We start from the raw sequence: 24,952 nt of genomic DNA on the forward strand, positions 1-24,952 counted from the left end.
AAGCATGAGTCTACTGTGTTTTCTACATGGTGGACTTCAGTACAGATTACAGACAGTGGTAATGCCAACATATCTATAACTTTTTTATCTCTTTCTATAAACAAAATTTTTTGTAAGTTTCAGGGAGTCATGAGCCTTGGTCCACCTCTCACACATTAAAGAATTCCAGATAAGTACTCCTGTCAATCTGCAGCCTAAATGTTCCCCGCCTTACTGCCTACCCTGAGGGTAGGCTCCCCTTTCCCCTGGTCTTGGGACTCCTTCCTTCTCCCAACTACCAAGACCACAGGCCTGGAAGTCTCAAATGTACACCCAAGATAAAAACTTTCTGCTGAGAGTGGTGGTGCAAGCCTGTAATCCCAGCACTCAGGAGGCAAAGGCAGTGTGTGTTCCAGGCCAGCTGGGTCTATCAGGAGAGTCCTAGACAGCCAGGACTCTGTGTAACAGAGAAACCTTGTCTCAAAAAACCACCACCACCACCAAAAACCAACAACAAGAAAAACCTTTCCACTAAACTCCCTAACTTTACCTTCTGACCCTCGTCTCTGTCTGTCCCAGCAGATTTCCAATCAATTGATGACTGCAACCTGCTCCCAACTGACTGCAGTGTGCCAGCCTCAGGCGCTCCCTCAGAACCTGTCAGCATAGAAGTAGCTTCACTAGCCTGCCTCCAGGCTGCCTAGCAACCTATGACGTCATCACAGGTCACCCACCAGGTGTGCGCCCTGCCCAGGATATAAAATGGCAAACCCACCTCATCTCTCTTTCTTGCTCTTTTACTCTCTTGCTCTGTCTCTCTGTACCCCTGGGGTACCCCTTCCCCATTTCTTCCTCTCCCATGTTTATAAAACAAATCTTATATCATGCATATTGTGTGGCACGTTTTTATGTTTAACAGAACCTGCATCTCAGCCGCTCCAGAGCAGCCTTCCTTTCCCAGCCAGGTCCGGCAGAACCTGGGCAGCAAGCAAAGCAGATGTCCTCCAGCCTGCACGCTCTTCTCCCTTCCCGTGCTTTGACCAACATCCCAGCCTTCCTGGGCCCCAACAACAACCATCCCCCAATTTCAGCTCAGTATTAGTTAAGTCAAGATTGTGTCATTCATTTTCATCAACAAAAGGCTGGAATGGTAGGTCTCTAAGAAACCCAGGACAAATGGCTGAGGTGCATAGCCAGCCCTCTCACACAGCCGCTGCCCTAATTCTCTCTAACCCGGGGGTGGGTGTGGGGGTGTGGGGGTGTGGGGTAGGGGGGAGAGTGGGGGGGGCTGGGCTTCCATTCCCCTCTCCCAGCTTCTTTTCCTATCTAAGTCGGCCATTTTGGCTACACGCTCTCTTGGGTCTTCTCTTGGCTCCGCCTCTGGACCTCTTGTCATCATTTGCTCTCTCTTCTCTTTCCTCTCTCGTCTCTTCCTCTTTCACATCCCGCCCCCACACAGCCTGTTCAGCCTGGTGCCTCTGGCTATACGCTTCCTCATCTATACAATAAAAACTCTCTCAACCGTACCCAGGAGCGGCCGTGCTCCCATTTTCATTCAGGAATCATGTTGACTTAATATCGATTGCTTGGGAGATGTGCAGTCTCTTTGGCTCATAGCTTTAATATTAGGAAAACTCCATTTCTGTGTGAGGATTTACAGCTCTCTGGGAACATGTGCTCCGTCACTGAGGCGGACCTTTACTGATGCTGAAAGGGCAGGCGAAGGCCAACCTGCCTGCCACTGTGGCCGGATACGCCACGCTGACAAGCTCACCCCTGGGCTACTAAGTCCATGAAGATGCACAATACTGCCCAGTGACACAGCAAATACCAAGCTCACACAGCTCAGCACTTGTCTCCATTATAAAACTAACCCACTGCATTGGTCTGACAGCATCAGCAGCAGATATTAATATCGTATGCATGGTATGTATTATTCTACTGTAACTGAAGTGGGGAAAGCCGTCCAAGGGCTAAGCTCCAACGAGAAGAGTCAGGGTCAGAGAAGAACCCACCAAAGGCAGGATGCTGAGAAGTAACGCGGTTAAGGAGGAAGCGTCACTCCTTCATCGCAGGGTGGGCATGTGGAGGCAGTATAAAGGAGGAGATCAAGGAGGAACTGATCGCCTGTGGGGTGAGAACTGGTCACTGGGTTTCCCTTCTTGTGACCCTGACAAAAAATACTTGGAGGAGTAGAAGTAGGCTATAGTGAGTGTAAGATAAAGTGTTAGTAAGCAGCCTGACGCAGGGGCTGCATCTGTGTTCCTAGCAATGGGGGTGGTGGAGAGGGGTGGAGACAGGAGGAGTCCAGACCAGCTTGGGCTACACAGTGAAACCCTCTCCAAAAAAAGAAAAAAAAAAAAAAAAAAGGAATAAAGTTCCTACATGACACACAAACAACCTTGTCAACTGTTTCTGCGGGAGAAGAAAGGTCTGAGGTACTGACTGCAGAGCTGCAGGGGTCAAAAGAGGTTTGAAATGATGGAAGCAAACCTTAAGACTCACCAAGAACACTGTGAGTTTGAGGCCAGCCAGGTCTACAAAGTGAGTCCCGGACAGCCAAGGCTACACAGAAAGACCCTGTCTTGGGGGGAAAAAAAAAAAAAAAAAAAAAGATTCACCAAGAAAACCAGAGTAGAAAGTGTATCTGTGGTGGTGCACGCCTTTAATTTCAGCACTTGGGATCTTTGTGAGTTCAAGGCCAGCCGGGTCTACAAAGCTAGTCTAGAACAGCCAGGGCTGTTACACGGAGAAGCCCTGCCTCGAAAAACGTTTAAAAAAAAAAAAGTGAATCTGTGTCAAAGGATTTAATAAACTAAAGAAGGAAAAGATGGACACTGGGGATTTTGAGAACAAAAATACCCATATTTTGCAATAAAAACTTATGAAATAATTTTATAAACAACTACTTTCTCATTAGATGATTCATATCCAAAAATGCATACAATATTTATTTTAAATGGGAACTGTGAGATAGCTCTGGTGTCATACCATTGAGTCTTAGCTGGTATTTCTCAACTATCTTCAGAAGTTCATTGCATGTCTCCTGGATGGAGTGAAAAACCTTGAAAAATAAATTTTATTATGACAATTTAAGGAACAATAAACAAATACAACTTTTAACACTTCAAAGGCAGAACATTTGCATAAAAGTATCTGTTGAGTATATTTCATAAATTATGCTCATTTTACTTAGTTGGAATGTATGGTTTAAACATATGAGTTTGTCTATTTTATAAATATCTTGTCTATTTTCCTTGATTGGGATGTACTTCGCAGACTGAGTCATATTACTGATATAGAAAGCACACTTAAAATTTCCCTGGGAATGCAATAAACGTGTGAAATTCATGTACGTAGTTTGTTCTCCCCAGCTCCCAAGTATCTAAACAATAGAAAGTTATATATATTATAAAATGTATCAAATATTGTTAACAAAACATGAAAAGGGAATACTTTAGAAACAGTTGATGCTCAATATGGCTTTTACTAATAATATTAGTCAAAGCAAAACAGCTCAAGAAGTTTACTACTAAAAATAATATCCTGGAAGCCAAGCGCACGCCTGTAATCCCAGCACCGGGAGGCAGAGGCAGGTGAATGTATGTGAACTGAGGCCAAAGCGAGTCCAGGACAGCCAGGGCTACACAGAGAAAACCTGCCTCGAAAAAGCCAAAAATAAATAAATAAATAAATAAAATTAAAAACAAAAACGACAACAACAAAAAACCAACCAACCCAAAACCAAAACCAACAACAAATAAATGTACTGGAGCTGGGTCGTGGTGGCACATACCTTTAATCCCAGTACACAGAAGACAGAGGCAGGCAGGCAGGTCCAAGACAGCAAGGGCTACACAGAAAAACCCCGCCTCAAAAAATGAAATAAAATCAATCAATGGATCAATTAAAAAATTAATGTATGGGCTGGGCGTGGTGGCGCACGCCTTTAATCTCAGCCCTCAGGAGGCAGAGGCAGGCGGATCACTGTGAGTTCAAGGCCAGCCTGGTCTGCAGAGTGAGACCAGGACAGCCAAGGCTACACAGAGAAACCCTGACTCGAAAAAAACAAACAAACAAACAAAAGAATGCACTAAGCGGGTGTGGTGCCACTAAGGGAGATGGAGCCAGGAAGGCTGAGCTCAAAGCCACCTGCATTGAGATCATACGTAGTTACCGCATGTAAAGCAGGACACCGAGGCTTTTATAATAATTTGTTTTGCTCTGTTTTGAGACAGGATGACCACAACGTAGAGTAAAATTCAAAAAGCGGTAAGGATTCTGAAAGGTTCGCCATAAAGAAATGACAAAGGTTTGAGACGTGTTTAACCTAATTTAAACATTATATAGCATGTATGTTGAACATATATGATATATATTAGATATATACACACATACACACATATGTGTTGAAGGTTTCATGGTATCCCACTTTAAAAAAAAATATTTATTTATCCTTACTGTTGTGTGTTTTGCCTGTAGGTATGTCTGGTGCTATTGGAGAACAGAAGAGGGAGTCTGATCCTCTAAGACTGGAATTGCAGACAGTTGTGAGCTACCACATAAATGCTGGGAACGGAGCCCAGGTCCTCTGGAAGAGCAGCCAGTGCTTTTAACTGCTGAGCCGTCTGTTCAACCCCTATCTCATTAATGTGTACTTTTTTTTTTTTTTTTTTTTTTGCTTTTCGAGACAGGGTTTCTCTGTGTTAGCCTTGGCTGTCCTGAACTCGCTTTGTAGACCAGGCTGGCCTTGAACTCACAAAGATCCACCGCCTCTGCTTCCTGAGTGCTGGGATTAAAGGTGTGCACTAACCGGGCGTGGTATCCCAGCACTCAGGAGACAGAGGCCAGCTAGATCTACAAAGAGAGTCTAAGACAGCCAAGGCTACACAAAGAAACCCTGTCTGGAAAAAACAAAAAAGAAAAAAGCTGGAAAAAGAGGGCTGGAGACGTGACTTAGTGGCTTAGCTGCTGACAAATCTGAAGAAGGGCATGGCTTCAGTCCAGAACTGCCAAAGGGAAAAAGGAAAGAAAACTATTTGAAAATAATTAAAATTACAAAAACTTGCCTTTGGGTTATTTTTGTTTGGCATTTTCTTCTTCTTCTTCTTCTTCTTCTTCTTCTTCTTCTTCTTCTTCTTCTTCTTCTTCTTCTTCTTCTTTTTGTTTTTGTTTTTTTTGTTTTTTTTTGTTACTACGACTAATGAGCAAGAGAAGACTAGGAAAGCATCCAGTGGGCCTGACTTCCAAGCCAAGCACACCAGGTGAGGATGCACACCAGGTGAGGATGCACACCTGACAAAATCTATGGAATATTTATAATAAGCACCAAAAGCCTGCTGGAGGAATAATAATCAAATTTCCAGGTAAGTTTAGATGTGCTTGAACGGCAGTTTCCATGGGCTGGAGAGATGGCTCAGCTGTTAAGAGCACTGATGCTCTTCCAGAGGTCCTGAGTTCAATTCTCAGCAACCACATGGTGGCTCACAACCATCTATAATGTGATCTGATACCCTCCTCTGGCCTGCAGGTGGACATGCAGGCAGAGCACTGTATACATAATAATAAATAAATAAATAAATAAATCTTAAAAAACAAACAAACAAACAAACTCAATTTCCAGGGGCTGGAGAGATGGCTCAGCAGTAAAAACAAACAAACAAACAAACAAACAAACAAACAACATAGACTTCTAAAGGCCCTGGCTTCAATTCCCAGCATCATCTGTAACTCCAGTTCCAGGGATCTGATGCCCTCTTCTGGCTTTCTTAGGCATAGCACACATGTGGTGTAAAGATACATAAAGGCAAAATACACGTACATTTAAAATAAAAAAATAAAAAATAAAAAATAAATTTCCGATGCATATCAAAGATTGCAAAATAATACGAAAATTAGTTCTACTAAGAGGAGGTGATTATGATTGGTTTTTCCCATGTGTCCTTTAAAGATTTACTACTATTGCATGCTATTTTTACAATGATATTTATATTTTACTTCTTTTTTAAATTTTATTTTTACTAGCCAGGTGTGGTGGTGCATGCCTTTAATCCAAGCACTCGGGAGGCAGAGTCAGGCGGATCGCTGTGAGTTCGAGGCCAGCCTGGTCTACAAAGTGAGTCCAGGACAGCCAAGGCTACACAGAGAGACCCTGTCATGAAAAACAAAAAACAAAAAACCAAATTTTATTTTTACTACTTTTTTTTTTTTTTTGAGATGATGGTCTTACGTAGCTCAGGATGACCTTGAGCCCACTAGGTAGCCATGGATGACCTTAAGCTCTTTCACCTGCCTCCACCTTCCCAAGTGCTAGAATTGTATATAAGCTATCAAGCCTAGTTTTTTAAAAAGTCTTTAAGAAAAATAGTATAATTATGGGGGGAACACATGGCTGATTCCAAATATTTGTGTGTAATAGGTAACTTTACGATAAAGTGTTATAGATCATGCAGCCATGTAAAACAACACAGAAATATCTTGTTCTGTGGAAACAGTGACAAGCTCTCCCAGTGTTGAAACATGCAGGTTACTTGTCTCCAAAGATGACTGAGCCAGAAGGATTACTTTGCAGCACAAAGAGTAAGAGCTTTTTTCCCCTGCCCCTGGGTTTTTGAGACAGGGTTTCTCTGTGTATCCCTGGCTGTCCTGGAACTTACTCTGTAGTCCAGGCTGGCCTTGAACTCACAGAAATCTTCCTGTCTCTGCCTCCAGGGTGCTGGGACTAAAAGGGTGTGCCACTACTCCTGGCATATTCTTCTCATTTTTAATTGCAGGTTTAAATTTATTTCAGGACAATGGTTCATTTTACCTAAAATTAAAAAGGAGTTTAAGCGGATTTTTAGAAAATGTTTCAATAACTTCGTCTCTTAATAGAAACAAGCCAGGAATGTAGGTGGAGATCTACAGTCTTGTCTTATGAAACAGAGACAGGTCTGATCAGTTGAGCTTAGGATACACACCCAGGTTATTTACTTTTGTTTATTATTTTTATTTAATGTGCATTGATATTCTGCCTGCACGTGTGTAAGGGTGTCAGATCCCCTGGAACTGGAGTTAGAGTTGGTTGTGAACTGCCATGTGGGTGCTGGGAATTGAACTAAGGTCCTCTAGAAGAGCAGCTTGTGGCCTTAACCACTGAGCAACCTCTCCAGCTTAAAGGTCAGCCCAAATATACACAAATAGCAGGATGTCTTTAAAAAGAAAAAAGTGAGCTGGGCGGTGGTGGCGCACGCCTTTAATCCTAGCACTTGGGAGGCAGAAGCTGGTGGATTGCTGTGTGTTCAAGGCCAGCCTGGACTACAAAGTGAGTCTAGGCCAGCTAAGGCTACACAGAGAAACCCTGTCTTGAAAAAAAAAAAAGGAAGAAAAAAGTGTGGTCTGCAGTGGATCTAGGGACAGAGCTCAGTAGTAGAGTGCTTGCCTCGTTAGTACAAGAGCATGGGGTTTTGAAGGGCCATGGTAGCACACGCCTTTAATTCCAGTACTCAGGAGACAGAGACAAGCAGAGATCTGCAAGTTCAAGGCCATTCTGGTCTACACGGTGAGTCATTCAGGTCTGCAAAGTGAATTCAGGCCAGACAAGGCTACAGTGAGACCCTGCCTAAAAACCAAAACCAAAAAAAACAAACAAACAAAAAACAAGGATGGAGGAGAAGGAAGAGCAGGGCCAGGCTTCGTGGCACACCCTAATCTTAGGACTCAGGGAGGCAGGGCAGAAGGAATTTGAGTTCGAGGCCAGCCTGGTCTACAAGCAGTCCAGGACAGCCAAGGCCACACAGGGAAACGCTGTCTCAGGGAAAAAAAAAGAAAAAAGAAAAAAGAAAAATCCCCTGGGTTCATTCCCAGTACCACAGCACATAAACAAATAATAGAGACAAAAATGCTATTGTCATTTACTATTTGGTGTCTACAATTATTTCAATGAGGTATGGGCAACATGAGAGGACTACAAATATTACAATATATCCTATAATGAGTGTACAGTTTAATTGTTAAAATTACTCAATTCATAGTTTTATTACCAGTTATGCAAATGAACTGTCACGATAATTGATCTTTAAACGGGTTCTCTGTATGACAAGCACAGCTAAGCACCATGTAGCAAAGCGGCTCGCCCTGTGCTGCTAGTTAATGCCAACTTGACACAAACTTAAGCTCTCTGAGAGGAGGGAGCCTCAGCTAAGAAAATGTCTCCCTAAGGTCAAGTGTAGGCAAGTCTGTAGGGCATTTTTCTTAATTAGTGAGTGACGGCAGAGGGTGCAGCACATTCTGGGTAGAGCCATCCCTGGGCTGGTGGTCCTGGGTTCTATAAGAAAGCAGGCTGAGCAAGCCATGAGGAGCAAGCCAGTAAGCAGCATCCCTCCATGGCCTCTGCATCAGCTCCTGTCTGAGGATCCCACCCTGTTTGGGTTCCTGTCCTGATTTCCTTCAGTGATGGACTACAAAGGTGGCAGTGTAAGCCAAATAAACTCTTTCCTCCCCAACTTGGTTTGGTCATGGTGTTTCATTGCCGCAACAGTAACCCTAACTAGGACACCCTAAACTCCTTGGTTTGCCATAGCCCGCTCCTCAATAATAACCAGTTCCACGCAGTGCACAGTCCCCCAATAATAACCAGTTCCATGCAGTGCACAGTCCCCCCAATAATTACCAGTTCCATGCAGTGCACAGTCTCCCCCAATAATAACCAGTTCCATGCATTGCACAGCCTTCACTTTACCTCAAGCTTAGCATCTAGTTCTGCGTCAGATGCAACCACATGCTCATCCTCCTTTTTTCCTGTTGCTTTGATAAAGACCTGTTTAGTTTTCCAGTATTTCTTCTGCATTCTGCTCACTACTGACTGGTTGTCTTCTGGTCTGAGTTGCCCAAAGGAATCCATGGAGTAACTAAAACAGACTGAAATTAAGCTTCTTTTAAAAACTTACCAATAGATTAAAAATATATTTAAAAAACTATATAAAAACTTATAATAAAGTAAATGTGTGAGTATTTAGTTGACAAACCAAAATATTAAATATAAACATGATAATGCTTGCTTTATATGATCTAAGTTTATTTTCTTTTTTTAAGATTTATTTATTATTTACACAGTATTCTGCCCACACGTGTGCCTGCCCACCACAAGAAGGCACCAGATCACATTGTAGATGGTCGTGAGCCACCATGTGGTTGCTGGGAATTGAACTTGGGACCTTCGGAAGAGCAGACAGTGCTCTTAACCTCTAAGCCATCTCTCCAGCCCCTAGGTTTATTTTATAATTACAACCAGAGAATGAAACGAAAGAGATAAAGATTACTGCTACTTATATTTTTATTATGAAGCAACAATGATAAAATTGTTATGATTCTATACTTATGGCTGAAAATAATTCTATTTGAAGTTGGGTGTGTTGGCACATGCCTTTGACCCCAGCACTGGGGAGGCAGAGGCTGGCAGATCATTGTGAGTTCAGCACAGCCTGGTCTACACAGTGAGTCCAGGACAGGCAGGGTTACACAGAAAAACCCTGTCTCCAAAAACCAAAAACCAAAACCCAAAAATAAATAAATAAAATAAATTCTACTTGATCAATATCTATTGGTAAACATATCTTAGTTTATATTTATTTATTTATTTATTGAATTTTTTTGAAAGAGGTGCTGTCCTGGCCTCATTATGTAGACCAGGCTGGCCTTGAACTCACAGAGATCTCCCTGTCTCTGCCTCCGAGTGCTGGGATTAAAGGCATGTATCACCACCCCCAGTCATGCCTTAGTTTATTAATCCCTCTAATTTTTACTTTACTGAAAAATGACGAACTTTACACAAACACACAATACACGTGCTGCTACCACCTCCTTACAAAAATGTTCTGTACCTATTGTTATGTTACATAGATATAATTTAATAAACATTTTCAGATAAATGCACTTTTTTAAATAGTAAGGAAATACTTTATTACCCAGTAAAACAATAAAAATGAAACCCTTAGATACAGAGCAAACCTGTTATAAAGGAGACAGACATTGTAAACATTAGATACAGAGCAAACGTGTTATGGAGGAGACACACTGTAAGCCACCGTCATAAAACTCATGTCTAGTGGTTGCTTTAATACAGTTGACACAGTTACATGTAAGGAAATGAAATGGGAAAAGTTTTCTGTAAAGATGTTTTAAACAGAAACAATAATAATTGTTTGACACTAAAGCCCAAATTATTCCTGTGAACTGGGCAAACAGATGTATTCTGTGTTTTCCTTATTGGAAACACACACACACACACACACACCCACACACACCAACACACACAACCCCAGGTTCATTCCCCTTTTATTTGAAGAACTAATTAAGTTAAAAGGAGGCTAATTTCTACAATTCCAGAGCCAAATAGGAGCAAAAACCCCAGGAAAAGAAAGAAGAAAGAAAAGAAAAGAAAGAAAAGAAATAGAGCAAGATACCCCAGAGATTGTAAAAGGCAGAGGAGAGAAAAGAGTAAGGCAGACTGAACCAGCAAGTTCTAGAGTAGGACTGCACAATTTAAAATTATTCTTCTCTCTCTCTCTCTCTCTCTCTCTCTCTCTCTCTCTCTCTCTCTCTCTCTCACACACAACACCACACACACACAACACACACACACAACAACAGAAAAAAAAGAAAAGAAAAAATGATTCACAAACTTCATTTTGAGCACAAAGAATCCAATGCAAAAAAAAAAAAAAAAAAAAAGGACTAAGACTCAGTATCAGAATCAGAGTGTTTGCCTGGCAACTATGAGGTCCTGGGTTCACCCCCCCCCCACACACACACACTAATCCCCAAATCAAACTCAATTAAAAAAAAAAAAATCCTGAAAAGCTAAAAGCCACACTACAATCCAAGCACATGCTATATGATATTCACCTAAAACAAAATGACACAAAAGGAGTAAAAATAAGGAGATATGCCATAGGCAAATCTTACTAACATACACACGAGACAATACACAATAAATCTATAGAAAATATTGAAACAAGTCAGAGAACCCAGTTGTGAAGTTCAAATAGTTTAATTAAAAATCAACTAGATGTGGCTGGAGAGACAGCTCAGCAGTTAAGAGCACTGGCTGCTCTGCCAGAGGACCTGAGTTCAATTCCCAGCCTGCGTGGGGCAGCTCACAAACAAATGTAACTCCAGTTCCAGGGAAGCCAATATCCTCTTCTGAACTCTGCCAGCACCAGGAATGCACATGGTACACAGACATACATGCATCCAAAACACCATATAAAAAAAAAGGAAAAGGAAAAAAAAAAAAAAAAAAAAGGAAAAAGAAGAAGAATAGAGGGTATAGAGAAATTTTCCAGTGGTTAAGCGGCTGCCCTTCCCAGGACTCAGGTTCAATTCCCCGCACCCACATGGTGGCTCACAACTGTTTGTCTGTACCTCCAGTCCCAAGGGAACCTGAGGCCATCCTCTGACCTCTACAGGTACCAGGCATGCACATGGCACACATAAAAACATGCAGACACACATGGTGTGCATAAATACATGTAGGCAAAACATCAACATGGAAAAATAAAGAATTTTTAAAGACTTTGACTGGATGGCTAGCGTGGTGGTGCACACTAGAACCCCAGTACTGGGGAGGCCGAGGCAGGGGGTCTCAAGTGCAAGGCAGCCTGGGATACACAGTGAGACTCTGCCTAAATAATTAAACAAGTAAGTCAAACTGGCTGAAATGGCTTAGGAGCAAAGTGAAATAAAAATGAAACCGTAAGAATTTAAGAACAGGGATGGTCGGGGAGGGGAAAAAAGAATTTAAGACCAGCGCTGGAGAGATGGCTCAGAGGTTAAGAGCACTGGCTGCTCTTCCAAAGGTCCTGAGTTCAATTCCCAGCACCCACATGGTGGCTCACTACCATCTATAGTATGATCTGAACCCCTCTTTTGGCCTGTGGGGTTTATATGCAGGCAGAGCACTGTATACATAATAAATAAATCTTTAAAAAAAAAAAAAGAATTTAAGAACAGATATAAGTAGATAGTGGGACAGAGAAAAAGACTATTTAAAAAAAAAAAAAAAGAGAGTGGGACAGAAAACACTCTAAGAAATACGGTGTCCAGGGCTGGGGAGATGGCTCAGAGGTTAAGAGCACCATCTGCTCTTCCAGAGGTCCTGAGTTCAATTCCCAGCAACTACATGGTGGCTCACAACCATCTATAATGAGATCTGGTGCCATCTCCTGGCCAGCAGGTGTACATGCAGGCAGAACACTGTATACATTAAAAAAAGTGAAAGAAAAGAAAAGAGAAATGCCGTGTCCCTCAACCGTGTGAGTGACAGTCATAATGTATAAATACAATGAGGTGGACAAGCCCAGGAAGGACAAAGAAATAAAACCATAAACGACAGGAAACAAAGATGGCAAAGAAAATACTTCAAAGGCAGAAAAAAAGTATTTTTTTTGAGAGAGAGATTTCCACTCTGTAGCTCACTCTGATCTGGAACTTACTAACTCACTACTTGGCCTTGAACTCATGGTGATGCTCCTGCCTCAACATCCTAAGTGCTAAGATAGCAGACAGGAACCACCAGACCAGGATAAGAAAATCTATCTTGAAAAGCACAATGAAGCCAAGGCAGCGGTGGCGCACGCCTTTAATCCCAGCACTGGGGAGGCAGAGGCAGGAGGACCTGATTTTGCTAGTCTGATCTACATACCAAGTTCCAGCACAGCCAGGACCATACAGAAAAGCCTTGCCCTGTTCCCCTCCACCGCCTCCCCCCCCCCACACACACAAAAAGAAAGAAAAGAAAAACACAATGAAACAAAAATACTGATGTGAGTTTTCAATAAAATAGCAAAATTAAGTGAAATAGAAAGCTATACTTAAAATATTAGGAGAAAATTTTTAACCCATAATTTTATATTTATGAAGCTGTCCATTAAAAATAAGCCTGAAGTAAGCCGGGCATGGTGGCGAGCACCTTTAATCCCAGCACTTGGGAGGCAGAGGCAGGCAGATCACTGTGAGTTTGAGGCCAGCCTGGTCTACAAAGTGAGTCCAGGACAGCAAAGGCTACACAAAGAAACCCTGTCTTGAAAAACAAAAAAAAAAAAAAAAAAAGCCTGAAGTCAAAGAATTAAAGAGGTTAAGGCAAGATTATCATAAGTTCCAGGCTATCCTGGGCTACACAGAGAGACACTGTCTTCTTTTCCTTTGGTTTTTCAAGACAAGGTTTCTCTGTATAACAGTCCTGGCTGTCCTGGACTCATAACAATTCCCCTGCCTCAGTCTCTGGAGTGCTGGGATTAAATATGTGGGCCACCACATTGGCTCAGACAATACATTTCTATCACAATCTTTTTTCTTTTTTGGTTTTTCAAGACAGGATTTCTCTGTGTAGCCTTGGCTGAGCTAGACTCGCTTTGTAGACCAGGCTAGCCTTGAACTAACAGAGATCTGCCTGCTCTGTCTCCCCGAGTGCTGGGTCTATCACTATCCTTAACCAATCTGTAAAGTCTCTTTGCCACAGAAGGCAATACCTCTTTCGGGCACAATACCATGGTGACTACAGACTATCATGAGAGTTTCATCCCTGTCTGGCAGAAGAAACGGATCAAGTAATTTGCTTGGGAAAAGGAACTTGGAACATAAACTTTCTATGTCCCTGGATGTCTTAAAATAAAATCGTTTTGTTCTGATCTGCCATTAGAGAACGGAAAGGGGCCTTTGGCCTCCGGTTTGTAATATTGCGCTCCCACCCTCCCTCTTTTTTCTGAGACAGGGCTTCTCCGTGTAGCTCTGGCTGGCCTTACTTTGTAGACCAGAGCGAGGCCAGGACAGCCAGAGCTACACAGAGAAGCCCTGTCTTGAAACAAAAACAAAAACAAACAAAAAAAATCCATCTGTCTAAATCCTTTCATTTTAACCTCAGGAGTAAAAAAGGCAAGCAGTAATGGGCACCCTAAAATCCAGGCAATTTGTGGTACATTTAAAATTAGTTTTTGCACTGGGCATGGCACACACTTTTCATGCCAGAAATCTGGGAGGCAGAGGCAGAGGCAGGCAGATCGCTGTGAGTTCGAGGCCAGCCTGGTCTAAAAAGTGACTCCAGGACAGCCAAGGCTCGAAAAAACAAAACAAAAACCCAAAACAAGAAAAACCTTGCTTAGAAACGAGGGGTGGTTGTATAGAAAACAGAAACAGGAAGCACATCCATCAAACCAAAGTGAACCAAGCCACCACCAATCAGCCTTGCCGGCCTCTGGAGCAAAGGCAACCGTGGCACCCAGCGGCCACTTCCTGCAGAGACTAAGCTCACCAGTGCCCAGGGCCCAGGCTGAGACTGCACCGCAGCTCTTCCCCAGGTGACTAGGGAGGGCTCATGTGGGTCTGCTTTTACTATTCTCAGGCGAAGATCCGGCTAGAAAAATAGATAATGTACAAAACAAATAACAAGAAAAAGCAGCATTACATGAAATTAAAAGGAAATACACAGAAAGAAAGAAAGAAAGAAAGAAAGAAAGAAAGAAAGAGAGAAAGAAAGAATAGGCAACTGAAAGAATCCCAGCACTTGCGAGACAGAGGATGGGGGAGCCTGGTCTACAGAGTGTTCCAGGGCAGCCAAGGCTACATAGAGAAACCCTGGCTCAAAAACGAACAACGAAAAAGGAAAGAGAAAGACATATTGATTTGAAGGCACATTACAAACAACTAGAGGCAGAGCGGCTGCGTGAAAACCCCATCTGACAGGCTTTGAAAGAACGGCAAGTCCAGGGCAAGCATGGCTTGGTTTGAACAAGGATGGCGGATCTAACGTGAGCAAGAATTCTGGATGGAGAAACACAGGTACTTGGAGTAACCAAAGCAAGGGGGGGTTTAAAACTAAAATGGAAAGGCCTTACCACACACTCCAGGACAAACTGATAATGGTCCAGACTGAGATGTCTCCTGAGCATTCTTCAAGTTCAAAGGTGCTCTCAGCACCTGGACAGAGACGCCGGCGCCACCTCCAAAGTGCGTGATTTATACCGCCTCGGGCACCCACTCTCAACATAAGGTGGTAAAAAAGAAAAAAGTGAGGGTTGAGGGTGTGAACCTCTCCCGCAGAGAGACTGCCTGGCATGTGCGCGGCCGAGTTTGAGACCCAGTACTACATGGAGAAAAAGGTAAACACTGTGTCGGGTGCTGAGGGACAATGACTACCATATGGAATCGTCTACCAGCCAGAATAGAACAGCAATGTCTACATGACATTCCGTCGTACGGATTGTACTGGTTATTCTTGATGGATATACACTGTTTTCAGACTTGGTGTGACCTCAGACAACAACACAGAGAAGATTAAGATACATACAGGCGTATCTGTTGGAGAGCTTATCCAAGAAGCAGAAAGGCACAGACGCATTTTAAGATGTTCAGGTGGGCTGGAGAGATGGCTCAGCGGTTAAGAGCACTGACTGCTCTTCCAGAGGTCATGAGTTCAATTCCCAGCAACCACATGGTGGCTCACAACCTTCTATAATGTGATCTAATGCCCTCCTCTGGCTGTAGGTATACATGCAGGCAGAGCACTGTATACTATAATAAATAAATAAATCTTAAAAAAAAAAAAAAAAGATGTCAGACTTTGCTACGGTGGCCTCCATATCACACCAACCAGTACCATTTCCCCGACAACACGTGCTTATGCTGTTCATCGCCACAAGGTTAGCTCTGCTAATACTATCTTACAGAAGACAAGGGGCGTTCATAGGGCTCACGAGGCAACGCACAAGACTCAGGAGCCCTTTCGCTCCCCAAGATAAAGAAGCAGTTCATTCTCAGCGGAGAAGCTCCCTTCTGCTGGCACAGGGCCTGTACACAGCCTCAGTTAAACTCTGGGTCACTGGCTAAATCACTCTTCTTTGTTTCTGTCGTCAGTGTCCCATCTAGGGGGTAAGATGTCTCCCCAGAAAAAAAAAACAACACACAACATATGGTGATCTGTGACTACTGTAATATCTGTGTTGTTACAATTACAAGTAGTTTTCAGGTGCAATGAACAACGCCCACACATACAGGCAACTAAGTAAATGGCTTAGTTTACTGTTCTGGCTGCCCCAGCTGTTAACTATATATCTCCTATCTCTCTCCCTTTCCCTGCGGCCAAACAGTATTAGAACTTGGTCAGTTAATAATCCTGTAGTGACAGCCAGGCAAGGTGGTATACGCCTATAATCCCAGCACTCGGGAGGTAGAGGAGGTGGATCTTGGTGAGTGTGAGGCCAGCCTGGTCTACAAAGAGAGTTTCAGGACAGCCAAGGCTATTACACAGAGAAAATATCTCAAAAAACAATAATAATAATAATAATATCATCATCATCATCCTGTGGTGATCACCAATCCTTCAAGTAAAAAAAGAGTGGCTTATCTCTCATCTTAAGTCAAATGCTAGAAGTTAAAGTGAGAAAGCTAATTTGAAAGCTACAACAAACTGAAAGTTGGCTCCTATACTGACCAGCTAGCCTGACTGTGAATGAAAGCAAACAGTCTGAAGTAAATTCAAAGTTCCACCCCAGTGACCATACAAGCAACGAGAAAGCGAACCAGGATTACAGAAAAAGGTTTAGTGGTTTGGACAAGATCACCCTGTGAAGCCTAATCCAGAACAAGACCCTAACTAACTCTCCTCAGTCTGATGAAATATAGAGAGGTCAAGCCGGTGCAGAGAAAAAAAAAAAGACTGTGTGAACAAAGTGTGGCCCATGGGGCTGTCTTATTTAGGGCTGGAGCTTTTTGTCTGTTCTTGTCTTGTTTTTTTGAGGCAGGATCCTGCTTTCTACACTAGGCTGGCCTGAATTCGCTTGCCTCAGTCTCCTGAGTGCTGGAAATGCATGTGACATACCATCCAGCTCTGGTTCATGAGGATAGGGAAAGATGCCATCTCTATAACCTTGTCCCGGTCAGTTTCAATTGTCAACTTGCAAAGTGGGAACCTCAACTTAAGAAATGCTTCCATCAGCTGGACGCTGCGGTCTATACCATTAATCCCAGCATTCAGGCAGCCTGCTCTACAGAGTGAGTTCCAGGACAGCTAGGACTACACGGAGAAACCTGTCTAGAAAGTCCACCCCTCCTCCCCACACCCCGAGTTCCATCCAACTGGCCTGTTGCTGTGTCTGGGAGATTCTCTTGATTGGTATGAAAGGGCCCAGCCCACTGTGGGCAGCACGATCCCTAGGCAAGCGGGCCTAAACTGTATAAGAAAGTTAGCCGATTATTAACCAGTGGGTAAGCCAGTAAACAGTGTTCCTCCATAGCTTCCGCTTTAGATTTTCTCGTGTTCCTGCCATGACTTCCTTCAGTGATGGACTGTGACCTGAAAGTGTAAGCCAGATAAACCCTTTCCTCCTCTGAGTTGCTTTGGTCGTGGTATTAATCACAGCAACAGGAAGAAAACTAGAGCAGACACGACAGGCAATGTGAACCACCCAGTGCTGGCGCAGAAGCTGCAGGAACTTCTCCGGAAGACCCAGCTAAGATGACTGAGGCGGGTAGCCACACATAAACAACAGATCTTTTTTGTTTTGTTTTGTTTTGTTTTGTTTTTTGAGACAAGGTTTCCCTGTGTAACCTTGGCTGTCCTGGACTCACTTTGTAGACCAGGCTGGCCTCAAACTCACAGCAATCTGCCTGCGTCTGCCTCCCGAGTGCTGGGATTAAAGGTGTGCGCCACCACCGCCCAGCACATAAACAACAGATTTTAAGGGAGATGAAAATGCCTTCTGATGGGAGACGACTCATCTAGGACTTCCCACAGCCAGAGAGAAGTCAATGCTGACTTCAAAGGACAGGATGACTCTCTTGTCAGGGGCTCATGCGGCTGATGACTTTAGGCTGAAGCCAGGAGGGCCGGGCCCATTGATTATTCTGAAAAGTCTAGGTTATTTAGGAAACAGCGTGACTATCTACCACTTCCGGTTCTTCCAACCTCTCCACTTCCTCTTCTGCAGTGATTGCAGAGCTGAAGTGACGGGGCACTACAAGGAAATAGTGTTTTCTATACACCGCAGGGCAGTCGCACACATGACCTCACAGAGGTTGTGATGGCATGCACAACTCCTGCAAGACACAGTCCCAGTACTGAGAGGAGGAGAAGTGGGCACAAAGTCCCACCGCTAACTGCAGAGCCTTGGGCAATCGATAGCTTTAAGGGTGTGCCCCACCCCCACCCATAGATCTACCATGCTCCATTGATTGGACTTGGATGGGGTTTGTTTTGGGAGGGGGAGGGCACAAAATTGGATAGGTAGATATGGGAGCATGATCTGCGAGGAGTTGGGGGAAGAGAGTGAATATGGCTAAAATATACAAAATTCTAATACACTGTAGAAAAGAACTAATAATAAAAGTGACTGCATTTCTGTGCACCAGCAATGAAGCATCCAAAAAGGAGTGCTGAAAATTCCACGTGTGATAGCAAAAAGAAAGATAAAGTAGAAACACGTGTAACCAAGGAGGTGTAAGAATTTTACATCCAGAACTACAAAACATTGAAAAAAAAAAAAGATCTACAAAAAAAAAAAAAATGCTTAGGAGACTCCTGGGGTCATCTAGAGATGGACAGAATTACTGTCTGGGGTGAAAAAATGTTCTTGGAATAGACAGTAATAGTTACATTGCTGGACAGTGGTGGCACATTCCTTTCATTTATTTATTTATAAATTTTTTGAGGCAAGGTTTCTCTGTATAGCCTTGACTGTCCTGTATTCACTTTGTAGACTAGGCTGGCCTTGAACTCACAGTGATCCACCTGCCTCTGCCTCTCAAGTGCTGGGATTAAAGGCATACACACAGGAGTCAGAGGCAGGCAACTCTCTGAGTTCAATACTATCCTGTTCTACAGATCACCAAGACAGGCAAGGCTGCACAGAAAAAAAAAAAAAATCAAAACAAAACAAGATAATTGTCATACATACATACACAACAATGTGGATGTAGTTAATGCTGCTGAACTTAAAATTGCTTAAGTGGAAAATGTTGATATAGACATAAATTATCATCTATATAACATATGCATTTATAGTCAAAATAAAAGCAAAGATATTCACATCACACATGGACAGTCACAGTAAATCTTCTGTGCCTGTGTGTCTAAGTTCAATAAGCCTGGATAACAGTGCCTCTGTTCACAGCATTGTTTATCGACTGTCTTAATCCTAATCCTGAGACCCACTGCTCAGGAAAGAATGGTCCTTTCATCAAAAATCACTGAGAAGCTGAGCACAGTGGTATGTTCCTAGGTCTCTGCTGAAGCAGAAGGATTGCTTGAGCCTGGGCAGCATAGTGTCATACCATCCTATATTTGAAACAAACAAACAAACAAACAAAAGAAACAAAACTTTTTCAGTAGTCATTAGCCACACACCAACCAAGTCACCCCGGATGTCTGCTGGAGACTCACAATGAAATGGATGTTGTTTTCGCAGTTGATAACACAGCATCCGCTCTGCACTCAGTAGACCAAGGAGTGATTTCAATTTTTGAAATATTACTATTAAAGAAATGCACTGCGCAGATCCATGGCATCCATTCCTAGGACAGACCCAGGAAGCTACATAATGACCTTTTTAAAGAGCCAGCATTCAGATGCCTTGATTCAGGGTTTATGAGAAGACAGCAAAGCATCAATATTAGCAGGTGAAGCTGGGCGTGGTAGCACATGCCTTTAATCCCAGCACTCGAGAGGCAGAGGCAGGTGGATCACTGTGAGTTCAAAGCCAGCCTGATCTACAAAGTGAGTCCAGGACAGCCAACACTACACAGAGAGACCTTGTCTCAAAAAACAAAACAAAAACAGACAAGTATATATATGCATGCAGGTGTCTGGAAGAAGCCAGCTTGAACTCTCAGCTGGCTTTGATAGAGAAGTGACTGCAGATGTCGTGAAAGCAGCAAGAAAGAGAGGACTGGGTGTGGAGCCTGACATGCAATCTAATGCCAAACAGTGGGTGAGGAGTGGCTTTTTGAGCTGCAATTTATTAGTGAAAATACAGTGAGCAAGGTGGGGGGCCGGAGAGATGGCTCAGTGGTTAAGAGCACTGAATGCTGTTCCAGAGGGCCCAGGTTCAATTCCCAGGACCCACATTGCCATGGGTCACAACTGTCTATAACTCCAGGATCTGACACTCTCAGACAGACATACATGCAGGCAAAACCCCAATGCACATAAAATAAAAAATTAAAATACAGTGAATGTTGATGAAATAACAAAAGATGTAGGGTATTACATAAGCTTAGCTGATAAGGTAGATGCAGGGTTTGAAGGGATCAGATCCATTTTGAAAAAAGTATGCTTAGCCGGGCGTGGTAGCACGCCTTTATCCCAGCACTCGGGAGGCAGAGGCAGGTGGATCGCTGTGAGTTCGAGGCCAGCCTGGTCTACAAGTGAGTCCAGGATGGCCAAGGCTACACAGAGAAACCCTGTCTCAAAAAACAAAAAAGAAAAAAAAGAAAAAAAAAAGAAAAATATGCTAGGCTACCAACCAGTATTAGTATTGCAAGCTACAGACAAATCATTCCTAAAAGAGTGAATTGACACAGCAAACTTCACCGACGTTACAAACAACTCACAGCAACTCAACCACCACCATCTAAAGAGCCTGCAGCCGGGCTGGAGAGATGGCTCAGAGGTTAAGAGCACCGGTTGCTCTTCCAAAGGTCCCAAGCTCAATTCCCAGCAACCACATGGTGGCTCACAGTCATCTATAATGAAATCTGGTGCCCTCTTCTGGCCTGCTGGCACACATGCAGACAGTATACTGTATAAATAATAAAAATAAACAGTCTGCAGCCATGGAGGCAAGACTTCTCCCAGCAAAACAACCATGCTGGATAAAGGTCCAGATGGAAGCACTTTTTTTTCCTTTTTTTGAGACAGGGTTTCTCTGTGCAGCCATGGCTGTCCTGGACTCACTTTGTAGACCAGGCTGGCCTTGAACTCCCAGAGATCCGCCTGCCTCTGCTTCCCAAGTGCTGGGATTAAAGGCATGCACCACCATGCCTCGCTTTAATAATGTATTTTTAAATAAAAAATCGGTATGACTTTTTAGACAAGTGATCGCACACTTTTAGATGGGCTTGGTGTGTGCGCCTGTAAAGCTGGCATTTAGGAGGTGAAGGCAGGAGGATCAGGAGTTCCTGTCTCAAAAACAACAAAATAACTTCTATGCACACTGGGAAACTACAAGAATTATGTAGCTACTTTACTGTGGTGGCTTGTAACTGAATCGTCAATATATCCAAGTTATGCCTGGCCAAAGTCGACTTGGGGCAATAATATCAAAAGACAAATCCAAACACCATCAGCTAGAATGCTGAAATCCTGAAATATCACAACCCCCAAGCTACAAGTCCAGAAATGATAATATAAAACACATATTTGGGCTGGGTATGTAGCTGGTATGCTTGGAGGCCCTGCCTTTATTCCCCAGCACCATAAGCAAGATTTTAAAAAAATAAAATACCAAAGATATAACAAAATGTTAACAGTTGCTACTGTTGGCTTCTGTAGATGTTGCATTCATCTTTTACCTTTAAGCTTTTTGCTTAGTGCTATTCAAATGGGCCAACAATGGTAAAATAAGACGTATATAGGTGGTCATTAACTCTTAGTATAGACCTGGATCTAAACAGAAATCTGAAAGACTTACTACAGAAAAAAGGCAAAACTTAATGTCAGCTAATAAAAAAAAAAAAAAAAAGAAAAGCCAACTTGGAAAAAAAATGAAAAAGACCAAATGACAAAAAAGGAAAAGGGATATTTAACAGAAGCAGTCCACATACGGTAAACTTCCAGTTTTAGAAATATTTTAAAGTCCTTTACACATCCCACCTGTTTCTAAATAATATAAAAATAATACAAATTTAAAGACATAATGTTGAAAAAGTAAAAAACAGAAGATTTTGCTCAATTTGTAGGTATACATTACAAAAAGCCAAAGTTAGTTAGTATAAAACAACATAGAATATTATGTTTCACATTCTGATAGGTCTTCAGTCACTGGACATTTTTAATTTTATGATAAACATCTATAACGAAAATATGTCTTCCCTCTTTACCCATCAGTCTCATGTTTACAATTTTGCCATTTGAACTGGGATCTCAGCACCCTTTCATGCTGTGATTATAATAATCTCCCTAGCAATTAGAATTGCTGGTAATTAGACAGTGCTTTGCCCAAGAGGTACACGTGCATTCATTTTGCATTATTAAAATAAGTACAAAGAGCCCAAAGAAAACTGGGAATGCTTTGCAGTGATAACAAATATGATTTTTAAACTTTGGCTATATAAAAACATACACCCACCATTAGGAGACGTTTAACTTGGCCAATACATGTATAATTGTAATCTATAATTAATTCCCACTAAAGAATGAGGTACCTGTAGCTGCTAAGTAAATATTGATGGGAAGACGATTAAAGTAATATCACTTTACAATACATTGCTTGAGCCAGAATCAAATAAAGGAACTCAAAGCCCAGGGAAACATCATCTCCCCACAACTGCTAAGAGGTTGTATGTTTTGTATATGAAGGGCATATATTACATGACAGACACACACACACACCCCACACACCGCTGGCAAGCCCACAGCCTCACTGCTAGGACGCCAAGCAGGATTGTTTTTCCCTTCTCCATCTTTCTTATAGCATCAGGAATCTGGCCTCTGGCATCGTCGCCCAGGTGAGGTCAGTGGTCAGAGGCACCTGGCCTGCTTTTCCGCGGCCGAATCCATGCGGGGATGCGGAGTCCCCACCTGGGAGAGGAGGCTTTGTGCACCGACACCCTCGCGAGGCGATGCATTCCGTCCTTGCACGGCCGCACAGCCTTGCTCGGGTTTTGTTTTTACCACGCCGATCCCGCAATCGGTATGCCAGGCAGACATCCCGTAACAGGACGGTAATCAATTAAGCTCGCCGTACAAAGGCGGCCCTGCGGGAAAGCGCGTGAGGCTGTGAGCACTTGCCCCTATCCGGGAGCACCCCGGGCCGGTCTCAGGCCGCCGCTTCTCCGGGAGGGACCGCGGGAGCCGCCCCCGCCGCGGAGGGGCCAGGCCCGCCGCCGCCGCTGCCGCAGGCCAGCCCACCGAGAGCGCCCGAGGCCCGGCGGGACCCCGCGACCCAGCCCGCCGTCGTCATGGGAACCAGCTTTGGCCACCGCGCCCGCCGCCCGGAGGGGAGCGGTGGGCCGGAGCCCGGGACGCTCACCGCGCCGCCGGAGCCGCGCCGCTCCTCGCCGCTCCGCCTCGCCGAGCTCACCCGCGCACCCGCCCCAGCCGCCGCCGCGAGCCCGCGCCCTTCGCGCCGGTGCGCCGAGGTGCGGGGCTCCGCGGCGGGAGATTTAAACCCGCGGCCCTGCGCGCACCCGCCGCCCCGGCGTACCTGTCTCTGTTGTCGCCTGCCCGTGACAAGTGTCCGGCGCCGAGCCCCGGAGCCAGCCCGGGTGGATGCGTGGAAGACCGGCGTGGCCTTGCCTCCAGCCCCCCACCGCCTTCCCGCGCTGCCCTGGCGCCCTGGTAGCCACTTCGTACTAGAGCTGAGCGCGCGGCCGAGGTTCGCGCGGGGCTTCCCACTCTCATTTTAAAGGTTTAAAGAGGGACAACTGTTAATAACTGATTTCAAGTGCCATATGCTGAACTATAGTTCCCGAGTGTGAGAGTGAGTGATAAACCAGTTTTCAAGAGTAAAAGGCAAATTCGGAGGCTAAAAACCTCAGGAAAGGATGGAAATGAGGCCAAAGGAAAATTGTTATTGGTAGGGAATAATAAACTCAAAATGCTTTACTTTTCAAGTTGATGTCCGAGTTCAACTTTCCTAAAAGTGAACTTAATATACAATGATTTTATATAGGATACATAGACTAGCAATAAAAAAACAAAAAACAACAAACAAATAAAAACCTGACTTGTGAGGTAACTACTGTGAGGGATCATAGAAAAATCACGAGGTAAGGATCCATATTGAATATTAATTACAAAGTAGTCGCTGTAAAATTTTTAACTTTTAGACTAGAAAAAGAGATACCTCTTCTGTAAAGGGCTGATTTGGACTAAAACTTTTAAGATGAATTTAGATTCCTACACAACTAATTGGATTTCAGATAATGGGTAAATACTTGCACCCCGCCGCGCCCCCCCCCATAGGAAGTGTCAGCTTCTCTTGCTCTCGAAATCCAAACCATTGAAGGAATATTAATTAGCAGGCAAGGGGACATGGATGTTTTAACTGTAGTTCTCCAGATCTTTCCTAGGTCATACTGAGACGGTAGTTGAGGGTCCCAGCTCTTTCTAAGGCTCCAAAAACTTCTAAACAGCCAGGAGCCCTGCGCAGAGTTAGTGGCGGTCACTTTAATCTATTGAGTGAATCCACTAGTCAGCGAAGCACCAGGTGAGCGAAATGAAAGCCTCTAGCTGGGTGGAAACGGATGTGAAGGACGCCTGGTACAACCAAGGCAGGAGTAAGCTGCAGCCCACGCTGTTGACCATGTGTTTCTTGGAGGCTGCTGTGATTGAAGCGGGAAAGCTCCTGGCAGATCGCTGCAGCAGCTTCTGTGGGAATGATTGAACCATCCCTACCCTCAACCCCCCAGCAGCTAGAAACTGACAGAAACTCCCGAGCCCTTTAAGAAAACAAAAAACAACAGCAACAACAGCTCAGAACCTGCTTCCCCCCCCCCGCAGTGTTGCCCCTCCGACCAGGTGAGAACGCTTAGGTGGCTCAGTGCCCTTCTCCAGCTCCGGGAGGGAGGCTGGGCGTGGTGGCGCACGCCTTTAATCCCAGCACTCGGGAGGCAGAGGCAGGCGGATCTCTGTGATTTCGATGCTAGCCTGGTCTACACAGTGAGTCTAGGGCAGCCAGGGCTGTTACACAGAGAAACCCTGTCTCGAAATCGGGATGATTGTTTTGTTTTTTTCAAGACAAACCCCACTATATTTCCAGGCCAGGCCAGAGTTACGTAGTGC

At 43.9% G+C, this 24,952-nt stretch overlaps 1 protein-coding gene across 1 annotated transcript in view; it reads right to left on the reverse strand.

Annotated features, from left to right (window-relative positions):
* Ica1l (islet cell autoantigen 1 like) overlaps positions 1-24,952 on the reverse strand; it is a 78,941-nt gene that overhangs the window by 41,383 nt on the left and 12,606 nt on the right. Inside the window, 2 exon segments of the mRNA XM_051153876.1 lie at positions 2,971-3,043; positions 8,699-8,877. Of these exon segments, the coding sequence (XP_051009833.1) occupies positions 2,971-3,043; positions 8,699-8,877 (252 nt within the window).

The sequence above is a fragment of the Acomys russatus genome, chromosome 12 (genome assembly GCF_903995435.1).
Source record: "Acomys russatus chromosome 12, mAcoRus1.1, whole genome shotgun sequence".
NCBI classification, from domain to species: Eukaryota; Metazoa; Chordata; class Mammalia; order Rodentia; family Muridae; genus Acomys; species Acomys russatus.